General features: G+C 42.2%; 1 protein-coding gene across 5 annotated transcripts in view; it reads right to left on the bottom strand.

The window, feature by feature from the left end:
• Positions 1-15,768, bottom strand: part of LOC126365817 (osmotic avoidance abnormal protein 3-like) — a 333,344-nt gene that overhangs the window by 196,125 nt on the left and 121,451 nt on the right. For 4 of the 5 annotated variants that reach the window (XM_050008409.1, XM_050008410.1, XM_050008411.1 and 1 more), the window contains exon 6: positions 2,660-2,799. The exons of the other annotated variant lie outside the window; for it this stretch is intronic. In XM_050008409.1, the coding sequence (XP_049864366.1) occupies positions 2,660-2,799 (140 nt within the window). The remainder of the gene's footprint in view (positions 1-2,659; positions 2,800-15,768) is intronic. 5 annotated transcript variants of the gene reach the window in all.

The following is a 15,768-nucleotide window of genomic DNA, read 5'->3' as shown; positions in this document are numbered from 1 at the left end:
CCGATACCCCAGGAGCAACAGTGTCCCTAATTTGCTGGGAAGTGGCGGTGTGGTCCCCTACGGCACTGCGTAGGATCCTACGGTCTTGGCGTGCATCCGAGCGTCGTTGCGGTCCGGTCCCAGGTCGACGGGCACGTGCACCTTCCGCCGACCACTGACGATAACATCGATGTACTGTGGAGACCTCATGCCCCACGTGTTGAGCATTTCAGCGGTACGTCCACCCGGCCTCCCGCATGTCCACTATACGCCCTCGCTCAAAGTCCGTCAACTGCACATACGGTTCACGTCCACGCTGTCGCGGCATGCTACCAGTGTTAAAGACTGCGATGGAGCTCCATATGCCACGGCAAACTGGCTGACACTGATGGCGGCGGTGCACAAATGCTGCGCAGCTAGCGCCATTCGACGGCCAACACCGCGGTTCCTGTTGTGTCCGCTGCGCCGTGCATGTGATCATTGCTTGTACAGCCCTCTTGCAGTGTCCGGAGCAAGTATGGTGGGTCTGACACACCGGTGTCAATGTGTTCTTTTTTCCCTTTCCAGGCGTGTATTATCTGAAAAACTTTGTTAATTATCAATTGTTGTGAGTTGATTACTTATTTGAATATAAAGAATTGTGGAAACAATGTTTTGTGATTTCACAGTGAGTTATTTAAATGTAGAAACTCTCTTATAGCCCTCCACCTTCTGCAACTGGAAATGAAGTTAGTGGTTACATATGTGGCAATGCATAGGAGGACCACAAAATCAGGAGAAAACAAGACAGTGACTGGAAAATTCAGAAAAGAAGGTAACTGTTATTACATGGAAATGATTAAGGACTTCGCATCTTGCAATATATCAACATTTAAAGTCAACCCACAATAAGAATAACACCTCAAAGTGAAACACTCTGAAAGGGAGGAGGAAACAAAATGACACTTCATGGGTTGATGGAGTATGTGATGTCACTGCAGCCATTACAAAAATGAGTCAAATTTTCAAAGAACTTGGCAATAAGTTCGAATTTATCAGTATGATGTTGCTTCATGCATTATGGGCTGGATGTATGAACTAATTCAGTTGGCTACAGTGTCATAAACCCATTCTATCCTCTCCTGAGGCAAGCTGGCCCACAACTGTTGCAAGTGGTCCTTCATATCCTTAAACTGCCACTGGAATGGAAATGCCACCCAAGTTGGTCACACACACGTTTCATCAGAGACAGATTTGAGGATCTTACTGGCTACAGGAGAACCTCAGCCTCACACAGACAGTTCATAGAGACATGTGCCATGTGTCAATGAGCATTGTCCCATTGAAAATTGCACCACACTACACAAGAGAATGCAGTACGTCCATGTTGTGCCATCAGTGTGCCCTCAACCAGCACCACTTATTATCTGAAGTCACACCCAATAGCTCCTCACTCTGTAGCACCAAGAGTATCCTCACTGTACCTCTCCAAAGAATAGGATCTCTTCATAGGTCACTGCCATACTTGCCAATAATGGTCATCTGGGGCAGTGCAGAACAATGATTTGTACCAAACACAATGAGATGGCATTCAGCAGCACTCTATGGATCCAAGTCACAGCATTGTTCCAGCACAGCCATTGTGTTGCATGCTATGATGGTATCACTAGTACACAAATGGGATAGTAACTCTAGTCCAGCTGCTGCCAGTCTCTAACCAATAATATGGGATGATATAAAATGTCTCAGGGAGTTTAATACTTGTTCTCACTGGCAGATGCAGATGAGATGGGATTATGATGTGCTTGGTGCACAATATGGTGATCATCCATTGCAGCGGTCAGATGTCACTGACAGAACTTTGACAACTACGCTTACTTCATATTCCCTGTGGTCCAGCATTAGGCCACTGTCACATCCAAGTGTCCCACAAATCTGGATATTGCACAAACTAGCAGTGAACCATATGAAGACCCTTAATGAAGTCTGTTTCCCTTAATGAAGTCTGTTTCAAACTTGTCAGGTGATGACGATACTATCTCACATGAGTATGCAGCATCTTCATGTCCATCACAGTGCTCACTTGACATACGACATTGTCTGTGCCTCTTATGTGCCCTATCATGCCTACAACAACACTTAACATGAACAACACTAAGGCACTCTAATGGTCATTCTGCCCGCCACAGAGAATAGCATTTCTCCTCATTTACAAACCAGCTGATGGTGTGTATGTGTACATAGTGACACTGATGTCCAATCATGTCTTCTGGGTGCTTTACATTTTTTTGCCAGATGTTGTGTGGTGTAATTTTATATAATGACTCATAAAGGCCACAAGTTGCTTACAATTTTCTTAGTTTGTACTGTAGTGAGTTTTTTCAGGTAACTTTTTTTGAAAGAAAGTGTAGACTGTATTGGACTATTTGTATCTCAAATAGCATGGATAGATATATACTTATCTCAAAATATCTGAAATACTTTTCTGATGAAAGTTCAGAAGTCAAACAGTGAAAAGCCTTCTTATTTGTCAGATATGTACTGTAGCCATGGAATTTGATCTACACCACTATGCTGCTGCTGTCAACGATAGTATAACAAATTTATATCCAGGGTCAAATGTTAAATTTTTCATTTATGGCCTCCTACTATAACACTAAAACATGTCATCTTGCCTGCATGGTAAGTTGAATTTCCTTACTTGCAATAACCTTGTTAATTTTGAATCGCGATATGGTATATACTTTGATTTTCCATCTACCAATGATGATATCACATTTCCTAGAGCTGACAATGAAAGATTAATTTTTGTAGCTTCCTTCAGTCTGTCACCTGTTGTTCCTGCAACAAAGAAAAGTAGCACTATTAATGTACTTAAGCAAAGTGAAATATGAGAAACTAAATAGTGACATAACAGAAAATGAATAATTCCAGTACAAATGACATGAAACTTACCCCCATGCAAGTCGAGTGTGCTCCCACACCCACCCTCCCATCATATCAATGTTTAAATAGAAATTCATCAATGTAATAAAAGGAGTTGTCAAGGAGAAAAGATTTTAAGTTAGATTTAATACATGCTGCAGTACTTGTCGCACTTTTGAAGATGTTAGGCATATGATCAAAAATTTTTATTGCTGCATACTGAACTCGTTTCTGAGGCACTGACAACTTAAATAATGGGATAAAAGGTAATTTTTCCTCTAGTGTTGTATATAAAGATATCACTCTTCTCCTCTGATGTGGCTAAAAGTAAAGACTTTTTCACACCACTTAAACAAGCATTCCAGTATGAGCTGCCAAAGATGGCGATCATGTGTGTGTGAGGTGTGCTTGCTTTTATGAATGAATGTGTGTGTTTACTTTTCTGAAGAGTACTATGACCAAAAGCTAAGTATGCAAGAGTCTTTTCATTGTGACCATCTGCAACTGAGCTTGTCAACTTTATGATAAGAAGCAATGGATCCTTTTCCTTATATTGTTGATATTCCAAGCTAAATTTTCCATTGTTTGTTTTTCAACAAATTAGTGATAACTATTTTAAGTGTTGCTCTGTCCAGAGTGTACCATGGGTATCACTCAAGTAATAGCACAACCAGCATAATCGCCATATGCCATGAAAAACAATGCGTTGATTACAACAAGTTATTTGTGTAATCAATCTCTTATCGGTGGAAAATTTCCAGACTGGCTAAAATATGCTGAAGTTAAGCCTCTTTACAAGAAGGGGGATAAAGAGATACCATCAAACTATCAACCAATTTCACTTTTGCTGGCTATCTCAAAAATATTTGAGAAGATTGTGTTCAAGTGTCTCCTTAAGCATCTGATTGTAAATGATATGTTGTCCAAGTCACAGTTTGGATTTCTGAAGGGCTCTGATAAAGCTATTTACACTTACAGTGAGAATGTACTTAATTCATTAGATAATAAATTACAGGCTACTGGCATTTTCTGTGACCTGTCAAAAACCACAGCATTCTCCTAAGTAAACTAGAGTATTATGGTGGCAATGTTGCAAAGTGATTTGAGTCTTATCTATCTAACAGGAAACAAAGGGTGTCGTCATGAAATACCTGTGCAGTAAGCAGCCAGTCTTCATCCGACTAGGAATTAATTACATGTGGTGTTCCTCAAGGTTCCATTTTGGGTCCACTGCTTTTCTTGTGTATATTAATGACCTCTCATCTTTTACATTGCCAGATGCTAAGTTTGTTTTGTTTGTAGATGATACAAACATTGCAATAAGTAGCAAGTCAAGTACAGATTTAGAAATAGCTGCTAATCAAATTTTCACTGACATTAATAAGTGGTTTAAAGCTAATTCTTTGTCATTAAACTTTGAGAAAACCCATTATATGCAGTTCAGAACCAGTAAGGGATTTCCTACCAGCATGAGTATAACATATGAAGACATGCAGATCAAAGAGGTTGGCAGTGATAAATTTCTGGGATTACAACTTGATAATAAATGCAGTTGGAAAGGGCATACCACGGAACTGCTCCAGAGCCTAAACAAGTTTGTATTTGCCATGAGAACGATGTCAGATGTAGGAGATATAAATATAAAAAAACTTGCATACTTTGCTTACTTTCATTCTATTATGTCGAATGGGATCATATTCTGGGGCAACTCATCAACTCATCAAACCGAGCAAAACTTTTTTGGGTGCAAAAGCGTGTGATAAGAATTATTTGTGGTGTAAATTCAAGAACATCTTGTAGAATCCTGTTCAAGGAACTTTTTTTTCTAACCACTGCTTCTCAGTATATTTATTCCTTAATGAAATTTGTTGCAAGTAATACATCTCTAATTCCAACCAATAGCTTAGTACACAGTATCAAAACTAGGAATAAGAATAATCTACATAAAGGCCTAAAATCACTTACCTTGGTCCAAAAAGGGGTCCAATATTTAGGAACACACATTTTTAATAAATTGCCAGCAACCATTAAAAACTTGGTTTCAGATAAAGCACAGTTTAAACAGAGTTTGAAAGACTTTTAGATAGGCAACTCCTTCTACTCCATAGATGAATATCTTAACAGAGACTGTTAAGTCAGCTTAAGTCAAAATATCTGTTAGATTTCAGTTTTGACAACACTTCATCACAACAGTCAAGATTAGGTTTTTTTGTATGATAAATTTATTAATAGTGGATAACAGTGTTTCATTCTGACAGTGTGTAAATTCTGTAAATATTAGCTGCCCGAGTTTACTGCCTTTTATTAACTTATTTTTGACTATCTTCTGACAAATGATCAGGGTAGTAAGTATTATATTCTAATTTTTTATGTTTTTAAGTCATGTCATACTTTCTGACATGTGCCACACCCATGGGAATCATCTCATTTCTTGGGTCTATGGAATGAAAACTGAATGTAATCTAAATCTAATCAAATCTTATCACAACCTTATGACAGGATAGAGAAGCCATTATCTGACGTGTCTAACTTTGCTGACAACAATATACATATTTAGTTGCTATAATTAAAGTGCACCTACTCATTAAGTTCCAATGTGGACTGTAATTATCGTATTGCAATAAAACTAGGAAGATGTGTTGATGAGTAACTGTGGAACCAATACACATAGGAAAAACATTAGTTCCAACTGTGGGCACCAGATGCACTGACAAACCAAAATATAAGAGAGCAGTATGTATATTGAGCAGACAGACAGTATGCTGTTAGCAAAACTGATTTATGTGAGTGGCAGCAATTGCAGTGCTGTATTAATAAAGTATTGCTCTCTGAAAGGTCAGAGAAGAGGTCAGATGTGATTAAATGGTTTAAAGAAGATGACAATGAAATTTGAAAACACAGGTGAGTCAGTGTGGAACCTGGAAGAAGAAGATTTCCTAGCCCAATGGAGGCTGTTGATAAGGTTGCTATTGCTATAACTGACAGTACACCATGTGCCCCAGGCACTGCTAGTGCTCGTGCAGAGTCAGGGGATTGTGTGTGCCATGGTTAACAATAAATAAAGTTTTGCTGTCTATTTTACACTGGTATCTGTAAAAGACGCAGATTGTGCAGCAAGTGGACTCTCATGATCCACAGCAACATTCTGAATTTGCTCTTCAGTTTCTGTCATAGATTGAAGCTGATATGTGGCCAAACAATATTCTATTGACTGACAAGGCACATTTTACACTACAGGGTACAGTAAATACATAGAACTGCTGACATTGGATATTGTTAAATTGCGTGTTGTACACAAAGAAACACTTTACTAACCATATGTAGCTGTGTGGTGTGGATTCACAGGTACCTATATTCTCATCCATTCTTCTTTGAATACCTATATTCTCATCCATTCTTCTTTGAAGATAATATGCCAACAGTGTCTGTTAAGCATACCGTGACATCTGTATGTTATCAAGACTCCTTGTACATGGAAGACAGCAACTGTAAGCAACTGTATGGACAGCACTGTTTTTTCATGTAAGATGTCACTCGCTCGGTGAAGGATCTCAAGGCAACTTTCCACAAATGTGTTATCTCCAGAGATTTTCTAGATGCATGGCCTGTAAGATCATCTGATCTGAATCCATGTGACTTTTGGCTCTGGGGATATCTACAAAAAAGCATTTACCATGGATGTGTTCAGTCTCTACCTGATCTCACGCCCAGTACACACGAACATGTTGCTCAGATTCCAATGGAACTGCTGCAAGCAACTGTTGATCACCTCATTTTATGGATGCATCATCTTGTTGATATCTCCATTGCTCATACTGAACAATTTGTGAAAGTGGTGGTTAATAATAAAATAAACATTATGCCTTTCTCACTTGTTTGACCATTTCTGCACATGTCCTGTTCCAATTCCATTGTATACAGAAACATTTTTATAAGCCTTTCATCCATTTATAGAAACAGATTTGCAACTAATGGCCAAAATTGAAACTACTTTTTTTTCTCCGTTGTAAATCAGTTCATCATTAATGCACCAGAATATCCACCAAGATTTGTAGTTATACAATAATTACAGCCCACACTGGACCTCTGTCACAAAGGACAGTAGCTGCACTTTAATTATATTCACCTGACACACTGTCATCAATGTGTGAACTCCACCATAAGATGTTCACTGTGTGAAAAAAGTTCAACTTGACAGATGAATCTAACAAGGAAAACTCTCATTACACCCCTCTCAGATTTAGTGGTAAGAGGGCGCAGTGGACAGCCCGTCGATATCTGTACACAGATCAAGCATGGAAACAGGAAGAAGATGCACTGAACTGTGAAAATAAGCAAAATAGAAACAGTGAATGGTCCTAGAACAAGAAGTAAAATATATACTTTTTTTAAACAAGAATTCGTCTTCTAGCAAACACTTAATTCTTGAAGGGAGGGCTTTAAAAATCTTACAGCCAGTGAAATGGACTCCTTTCTCTCCCATATGTGTCACATGATTGGAATATCTTACCAACGCTCCTAATTTGTATGCCTAGGAAAGTGAGCCAGATATGCCTACTTGCCAAATTTAGTTGTTCATATGAATGTGAATGTGACCACTCCCAGGGAAAAGATGAAAACATGACAGTTTGCAGCATTAGTTGCAACAAATGAATGCAACAGTTTCTCAATCACACAGTTTCTTTGCACTCTGTCAAAACATATGTTCTTAACATTTTTTAAGTTGTATTATGTTTTGGAAATTGCCTCTTGAATGTCTTTGTTGTAAATAGTTCCCACCTGTTTGTTGTTTTCATTTCTGTGAGGCTTCTATGTGGTATCTTGCCTGCCCTAACTATACAACACATTTATTTTTGACAGTAACATCCTTACTGCATGATTCATATTCTATAACCAATGTATGATATGACAACTGCAAACATTATAGACAGAGAACAAAAATTACAATGACTGGACAAACAGATCATAACCATGAACGTAGCCACGATGCCACTGCTGTTTGTCTGGCCCAAATATTGCACTTCTTGAACTTGGAAAATTCACTGTTACTATTTTCCTTTTTTTTCCACAGTCCAGTACAGCTTCTTCCTGTTTTCATGCCTGATCTGTTTTCAGTTTTTGACGGGCTGTCCACTAATAAATCTGTCTTACTAATAAATCTAATGGGGGTGCGGTGGGGAGTTTCTCATGTGAGAAGATGATGGTACACACTGATGACAGGATACAAGTAGATCAAACACTACACGAGGCAATTCAGCCACTTGTCAACAGCAATGTTGTTTCGACATGGAGGAGATACAGAGAGACAGGGACATGCATCGCTCAGGCCATCCAAGGGCAGTGCAGTGGATGACCACTACCTACAGATTATGGGTTGGAGAAACCCTGACAGTAATGCCACAATGTTGAAAAATGCTTTTCATGCAGACACAGGACATCATGTTATGACTCAGACTGTGCGCAATAGGCTGCATGATGCGCAACTCATCTCCCAACATCCATGGCGAGGTATATCTTTGCAACCACGGCACCATGCAGTGCAGTACAGATGGGTCCAACAACATGCTGAATGGACCACTCAGGATTGGCATCACATTCTCTTCAGTGATTAGTGTCGCAAGTGCCTTCAACCAGACAGTCATCGGTGACGTGTTTGGAGGCAACCTGGTCAGGCTGAATGCCTTACACACACTGTCCTGTGAGTGCAGCAAGGTGGAGGTTCCCTGCTGCTTTGGGGTGGCATTATGTGGGGCTGACGTCCACCACTGTTGGTCATGAAAGGTGCCACGACAGCTGTACGATACGTGAATGCCATCTTCTGACCAATAGTATAACCATATCGGCAGCATATTGGCGAGGCATTCGTCTTCATGGATGACAATTTGCGCACCCATTGTGCATATGTTGTAAATGACCTCCTTCAAGATAATGACATCACCCAACTGGAGTGGCCAGCATGTTCTCCAGAAATGAACCCTATTGAACATGCCTGGTATAGACTGAAAAGAGCTATTTATGGACATCGTGACCCACCAACCACTCTGAGGGATCCACACCGAATCACCATTGAGGACAGTGACAATCTGGACCAACAGTGCCTTAATGAACCTATGGATAGTATGCCATGACAAATACAGGCTTACACCAATGCAAGAAGACATGGTACTGAGTATTAGAGGTATCAGTGTGTACAGCAATCTGGACACCACCTCTGAAGGTCTTGTCATATGGTGGTACAACATGCAATGTGTGGTTTCCATGAGCAATAAAAATGGCTGAAATGATGTTTATGTTGATCTTTATTCCAAATTTCTGCACAGGTTCCGGAACTCTTGGAAGCAAGGTGATGCAAAACTTTTTTTATGTGTGTAGTTACACTATGCATTGGTGCATTTGCTAAACCTTCTATCTTTCTAATTTGTCCATAACATAATAATAACTTCATATATTTCTGTGAGTTGATGTTGTGCTGTAATTGTTCACAAAATTTATTTTCCCACTAAATGCAATTTTTTATTGTATTTCAAAAACATGCTTACCTTATCATAAATACACTGTGTGGTAGAAAAAGCTAATTATCTGTTTATAATAAATACAGAATATTTCAAAATTTCAAAAGTTACTTTTTATAATTATCTACTATAAAACGGAAGTGTGAGGTTGTGAGCAATTTTGACATGTAAGGGACTGCTCAATGGCACGACCTCGGTATCTCTCAAAAGAATGGGCACATGGTCATTGAACGCCACTACAGAAACGTTGTTCACTCATTGCGGAGGCACGTTGCAGGAGAAACTTATAGTAGGTGTATGTGTGTCTCCAATGTTGGAGGTGAGGGCATGAAACCTGTGCAGGGTGAAACAGGTGGTGAGGTCAGGAAACCAGCAAACAGTGGCGAACATTCTTCGGCGGAAGAGGTGTGAGGTGAGGTTGATGGGAGCATGTCTTCATTCTTGATCAAGGATGGATTGTCTGCAGAGTCCGACTGCAGTGGTGTGAGACCATCAGGGCTGATGAAAACTGGTTTCAGGCAATGCAGAGAAACTTTCTGTGTATGGTCTTTAATCATTATATCAAATGTCACGTCTCCCCACCACAGGACTTTGTAGGGGCCAAGATAAGGAGGTTGAAGAAGCTGCCTAACCGCATCATCACGCAGTATGACGTGGGAGCAGTCGGAGAGCGTGGTGGGAACATAAGTCTCGGGCGGTAAGTGACTGATGGGAGGATGCAAACACGTTTAATGAAAATGCGTGCGCATCAGGCTAATGAAACTTGGCAAGGGTGCAAGATCCTTGCTAACCTGGGAAAGAATAAGTTCCTCCGGTAGGACCGGAATCTCGCCGAAAACAAATTCAGATATAGTCCCCTGTAGGCCAGGTTTATAGGGCGAGCGTAGACCAAGTAGCACCCATGGGAGAGCTTCCGACCAGAGACAATCATGGCATCGAAGGGCCGCCTTGAGGGTGCGGTGCCATCTCTCCACCAACCCATTGCTTTGTGGGTGACAGGCAGAGGATGATGAAAAGGGAGGATTTGAACTGCACAACTGCTGCTGGATGGTCCTTCTGTTTTCGTCAGTTGCAGACTTAATTTTAGTTTAGATATAAATGATTCATTGAACTGTCGACCCTGATCGGTGGTGATAGTTGTCAGGCATCTAAAACGAGCGATTCACGAGCCAATGAAAGCCTTGGCTACCATCTCAGCTGTAATGTTAGGGAGAGGGACAGCCTCAACCCGCGAGAAAAACAGTCGATAGTTGATAAGATATATCTATGGCCCTGAAGGACACAGACGCCCGATCAATATGTACGTGATGGAATCGTCCTGCGGGAATGTCAAAATTGCAAAGAGGTAGGGAGGTGTGGCAACAGATCTTCTTGCGCTGGCAAGCAATGCAGCTGCATGCCCAGGTTTGACAGTCCCATTTGGTATTCTGCCAAATAAAACAGTCTGACATGAGATCTGTGAAGACTCGAACAATTGGGTGGGCTAGGTTATGCAGGGCATCGAAAACCTGTTGGCACAGCGCGGGTGGGAGCAAAGGGCATAGGGTGCTGGCCAAAGAATCACACCACACCTTGTCGGAAATGCCAGGAAATTTAGCCTTTGTGAAAACAAGTGATGTTTGTGGGTCTCATATTAGAGCCTGAGAATCTTCGTTTGAAGCTTGGAGGGAGGCCAGATCAGAAAGATCAATGATGTGGGAAACAGCACTGATCCACAAGAAGAAATCCACAGTGACGTTATCTGCACACTTGATGTAACGGATGTCCATTGTGAATTGAGAAACCAGGTCAAAGTGGTGGTAACATCGAGGGGGTGGGTCCTCAGGTGGGTTACAGAACACTTCTAGCAGTGGTCTGTGATCAGTGAGGATGATGAAGGAACATCCCTCAATGTCAGGGAGAAATGTTTGATTGCCTCTTAAACAGCAAGGAGCTCTCTACTGAATGCAGAATATTTTCTCTGAGCCATAGACAATTTCTTGGAGAAGAAATGAAGGGGAGAAACCATGTCGCCCTTGCGTAGTTGCAACACTGCCCCCACCGCGATGTCGCTGGCCCAGGGGTCGGGGTGGGCGAGTGTCACAGTGTGAGCTAAACAAGTCTTCAGAGCCTTGAAGGCCTCTATCATCATAGCAGTCCAAGAGATGGGTTTGATACCTAAGGTTTGTTTGCCTGATAGGTGCCTGAACAGTGGCAGCAGAAGGCAGATAGCAAAGATAGTACTCAATGGTGTCAAGGAAATGGCTTAGCTCTTTGTAAGCAGCCGGGGGCAGCAGAGACGTAATAGCCTGCACACGAGATTTGGAAGGCTGTATTCCATCAGCAGGGATGGTGTAACCTGGGAAGGAGTTTGTCGCCTGGTGAAACTGAAACTTGTCTTTGTTGACCTCGACACCATTGGAGTTCAAGGTCTGGAGGACTGTAGACAGATGATTATCATGTTCCTCCGCTAAGCTGCTGAAAACTCGAACTCTCACAAGATAGAGTCAATGAAATGTTGCCTCATTTGCACCGCATTCTTTAGGCCATACAGCATGAAGTGGTATTGGAATAAACTGAGCGCCATGATAATAGCCATCTTAGGAATGTCTTCCGGCACCACAGGAATCTGGTGGTAGGAGCGTTTACAGTGAATAACACTGAAAATTGTGGTGCCAGATAACATATTAGTGAAGTCATTGATGTTCAGCACTGGTTAATTGTCCATGACGGTACGAGCATTTAAGCATCTGTAATCGCTACACATTTGAAAAGATTTATCGTGTTTGGAGACGAGGTGGATTGGTGAAGACCAGTTCCTGTGTGAAGGTTGCAGAATACCTGCCACCAAAAGTTCATTAACGTGCTGCCGTGTTGCACGCAACTTGATAGGCTTGAGGCGCCGGACCTTATACCTAATAGGAGGGCCAGCTGTGGTAACTATCTTGTGTGTCGTTCCATCAGTGGAGAAAGAAACTGAAAACTGCACACGATATTGGTTAACGTCCTGACCCTGAGCCCTCAGACGAGTAGGGCATGATGAGGCGTAGCTGTTAGCACAAGTGGGGATAGGTAGCATGAAAGTGACATGCCTCTCATGAGAGTATGGTATTCACTTGTCTGGATGGGGTGGGTGCGTGCGCAGTCCGAGCAAAGGGGAATGGGCGGCAACAGTTCACTGTTAACCTTGCAATGGACAACCGGTGCAGGCGAGAGAATTGGTGGCATCGCATGTGGGGCCACAATGGCTGCTGAGTCATCTGGCCAGTGAGTGAGAGAGGGGAAAATGTTTATCAACATGTGGTAGCTGTCCAAAAGGTGGGCATGGTTGCAACACATGCGCGACTGTTATTAGCAGCACTGTTTCAAACACACGGCACTGGATGAAACAAGCACAATGGGAGGGTTGGAACGTCACATGCAAGTAAAGTTTGTGGTCTAACCTGGTGAGAGTTGGAGCTAGGCTCAGCCAAGCACTATTGTTTAGGTGGCAGTGCCAGGGACTGCAGTTGCAGAAGCAAGGTACGCTCCGTGATGAGCCTGCTGTAAGTGGACGTGATGCATTGTTTCAGCATCTCATTGTCCTGGCGGAGTTGCATCGCCGAGTGATATTCTGACAGTAGGTCAGTAATGCAGGTCCAAATGTTTTCCATGAGGGCGGAGCACTCTTGTATGATATTGTATGTTGCGGTGGAAACAGTGTGTTGGAAATAAGTGTAGGTAAACAGTATGTGAGTGTTTGTAGGATGGTGCAGCACTGAAACCTGTACGATGTTTGGAGATAGTTCGTAATGAGACAAAAAATCCATACTGAGGATCACTTCATCAATGTCAGCAATGTAGAACATCCACAGAAAACGTAGAGAAGGAGATGGGGCCACCGTAACCTTTACTAAGCGTGAGGTAGGTTAACATCGACGCATTTTCAGCTCGTAGAAGTGACTTCATCTGCGAAGAAGCAGGTGGAGCCATCAAAGTAGGCATGATCGACACATCAGCACCAGTATCGACCATAAAAGCTAGACCTGATGCAGTGTCAGTCACACAGAGATGACCACTCGAATGGGCGGATGAGTGAATGGAGTGTAATGTAAGAGGATGCTTGATAGGTTCCCTGCAGGACTCGGCGTCTCTTAGCTCCTGTGGCCGGCATTTGAGTATCGACATGGCAACCTGCACTTCTTGGCGTCATTGCAGAACACTTTGTGGTACCAGCAGAAAAGGTGAGGCGGGAGCCGATGGACTCAAACAAATGTGGTAACAGATGGATCTGTAGATCATTAGGTAGTTTGGCAGACCACACAGCCCATAGCATGGCATCAGGCATGTATGCTTGTTCCTGAGCAACTAAAGGCGGCCCCAAAGTTGTGAGGAAGTGCATTCCTCCAGGTGCTCCTCGTAGAGAATCTTGATTCCTAACTCTTGTGGTGAGCAGGCAAGTCATTCCACTATAGTCTTCTTCGCAAACTCGTATTTTGGTGTAGGTGGCGGCGAAAGGAGCAGGTCACAAACCAAATCTGAGTGGTCACGTAGGTGTGTGACGAGGCAGAGAAACTTTGAGTTGTCATCAGACATGTGATGTAACTCGAACAGATGCTCGACAAGTGTGAACCATAATGCTGGGTTGTCCTCGTATAAGGGCGGTAGCTTTGGCAGGCATCCAGGAGGGGATGATGACGGCAGCTCTGGTGTCTCCAGCTGAACTGAGGTTAAGTCAGAGGCCGGCGCAGTGGGCCCGGTTTCAAACCAGGCGAGCGAATCCGTAGTAACAGCAGCTGGCATAGTTGACTGTGTGTCACAAAAACACAGTGCAGCAGGCACAGACTGTACTGTGGAAACTGGCAGTTGGACAGCACATGAGGGGGCCTGGAAACTGGACCGTGAGTGATGAGTGCTGGATGGAAATGACCCGCTTCCAGATCAGGGTGAGAGACCCCTGCAAGTGAAGGGGGAGGGGGGCAGTGTTTGAGTATATGTGTGTGTGTGTGTGTGTGGGGGGGGGGGGGGGGGGTGTTGCGAGTGCTACCCGCATGGAAACTATCTGATGCATAACATGCCTGTAGAGCATGTGGCGGGCCACTGAGGTGAGGTAAGGGGTCCATGTTATGCGAAACACTGAATTGTGCATGTAAATTAGACACTACTGGAACACCATGTGCAAGGAACAGATCCATCATGGTTTGTAGTAATGGCGATGTTGCACACGGACCAACAGTAACTGATGTAGCATGCTGGTGGGTGGCTAAACACGTGTTCGAATGGAGATCACTTTGTTCTAGAAACAATTGTTTTGAAGAAAAACAATTTGAAATATTGTTCAGTTCACGTTTGAGTATCAGATGGGCATAATCCGGTGACATGCAGCCTGAGTCCATTGTTCGCTCTAACTGCGTAGTTGTCGACTGTTGTAAACTAATGAGGTTAGCACACAGCACTGAATGAGAACATGAATTACTGTGCGTAAATGATGAATATGGCATTGACAAAGAAACGATGAAACTCGGTGAGCAGAGTTGTGCTTCCACATCTTCGAACAAGGCATTGTTTGGTATGGTCATTGCAGAGTGCATATAACCTGTTGCATAAACACTGGCCCAGAAGATGCGAAACACGAACGAACAGCGAGGTCACCACTATGGGAACAGGATTGGTAATCAGGATATAGAAAACTTAATGCCCATATATGTTGTAGTTTGTATATATTTACATTTGACACTGTGTCCATACTGAATGAGGTATAACAAAGAACTAACTAAAGTACAGTTAACTTAAGAGTTCACAGATATTATGTTACACGGTCAATACGAACTATTGACGCCACACAAGTAACACCCAGCAACGAATTTCCAAAATCTGAACAGTTCATCTGATTTTGTTGACCGACGTGTCTTTAGCAAGCTTTTAAGTGTAAACCTAAATTGGTATGAATTGCAGGCATGTAACTTGAATAGTACATGAGTTATTCGAGGTCAAAGTGGCTGATTATTATTATCCACGTCAGGCCATAAGTACTCCACAGTTACACAAAAACACGGTAGCAGCATGCTTATAAATATATTTATTCATCTATGTCTTTGTTTCTATCTGATATGTACTATTCATGAAGAAGTTTGTTAAACATTTACTGTGTTTTAGCAAGCACAGAGACATTAGGCTACTGGCCTACCTTTTGTTTCCATTCCTTTGATATATGTTTATTTGATTTGTATATGTTTTTAATAATGTGTGTTAGAGCATGTTTATGATCCAGCCGTAGGAATATTTATTTAATTTAAAGTTATTTACATGTAAATCCAGTCTTTTTATATGTATTTCAATATGTCTGTGAGTGTGTGTTGTCTTGAAGACATGGCGGGAGTGCTCTAGCTAATCACAGCGCTTGTTAATGGGGAGA

Source organism: Schistocerca gregaria, chromosome 4 (assembly GCF_023897955.1).
Source record: "Schistocerca gregaria isolate iqSchGreg1 chromosome 4, iqSchGreg1.2, whole genome shotgun sequence".
NCBI classification, from domain to species: Eukaryota; Metazoa; Arthropoda; class Insecta; order Orthoptera; family Acrididae; genus Schistocerca; species Schistocerca gregaria.
The sequence above is the reverse complement of the archived record's forward strand: the minus strand, read 5'-3'. Positions and strand labels throughout refer to the sequence as shown.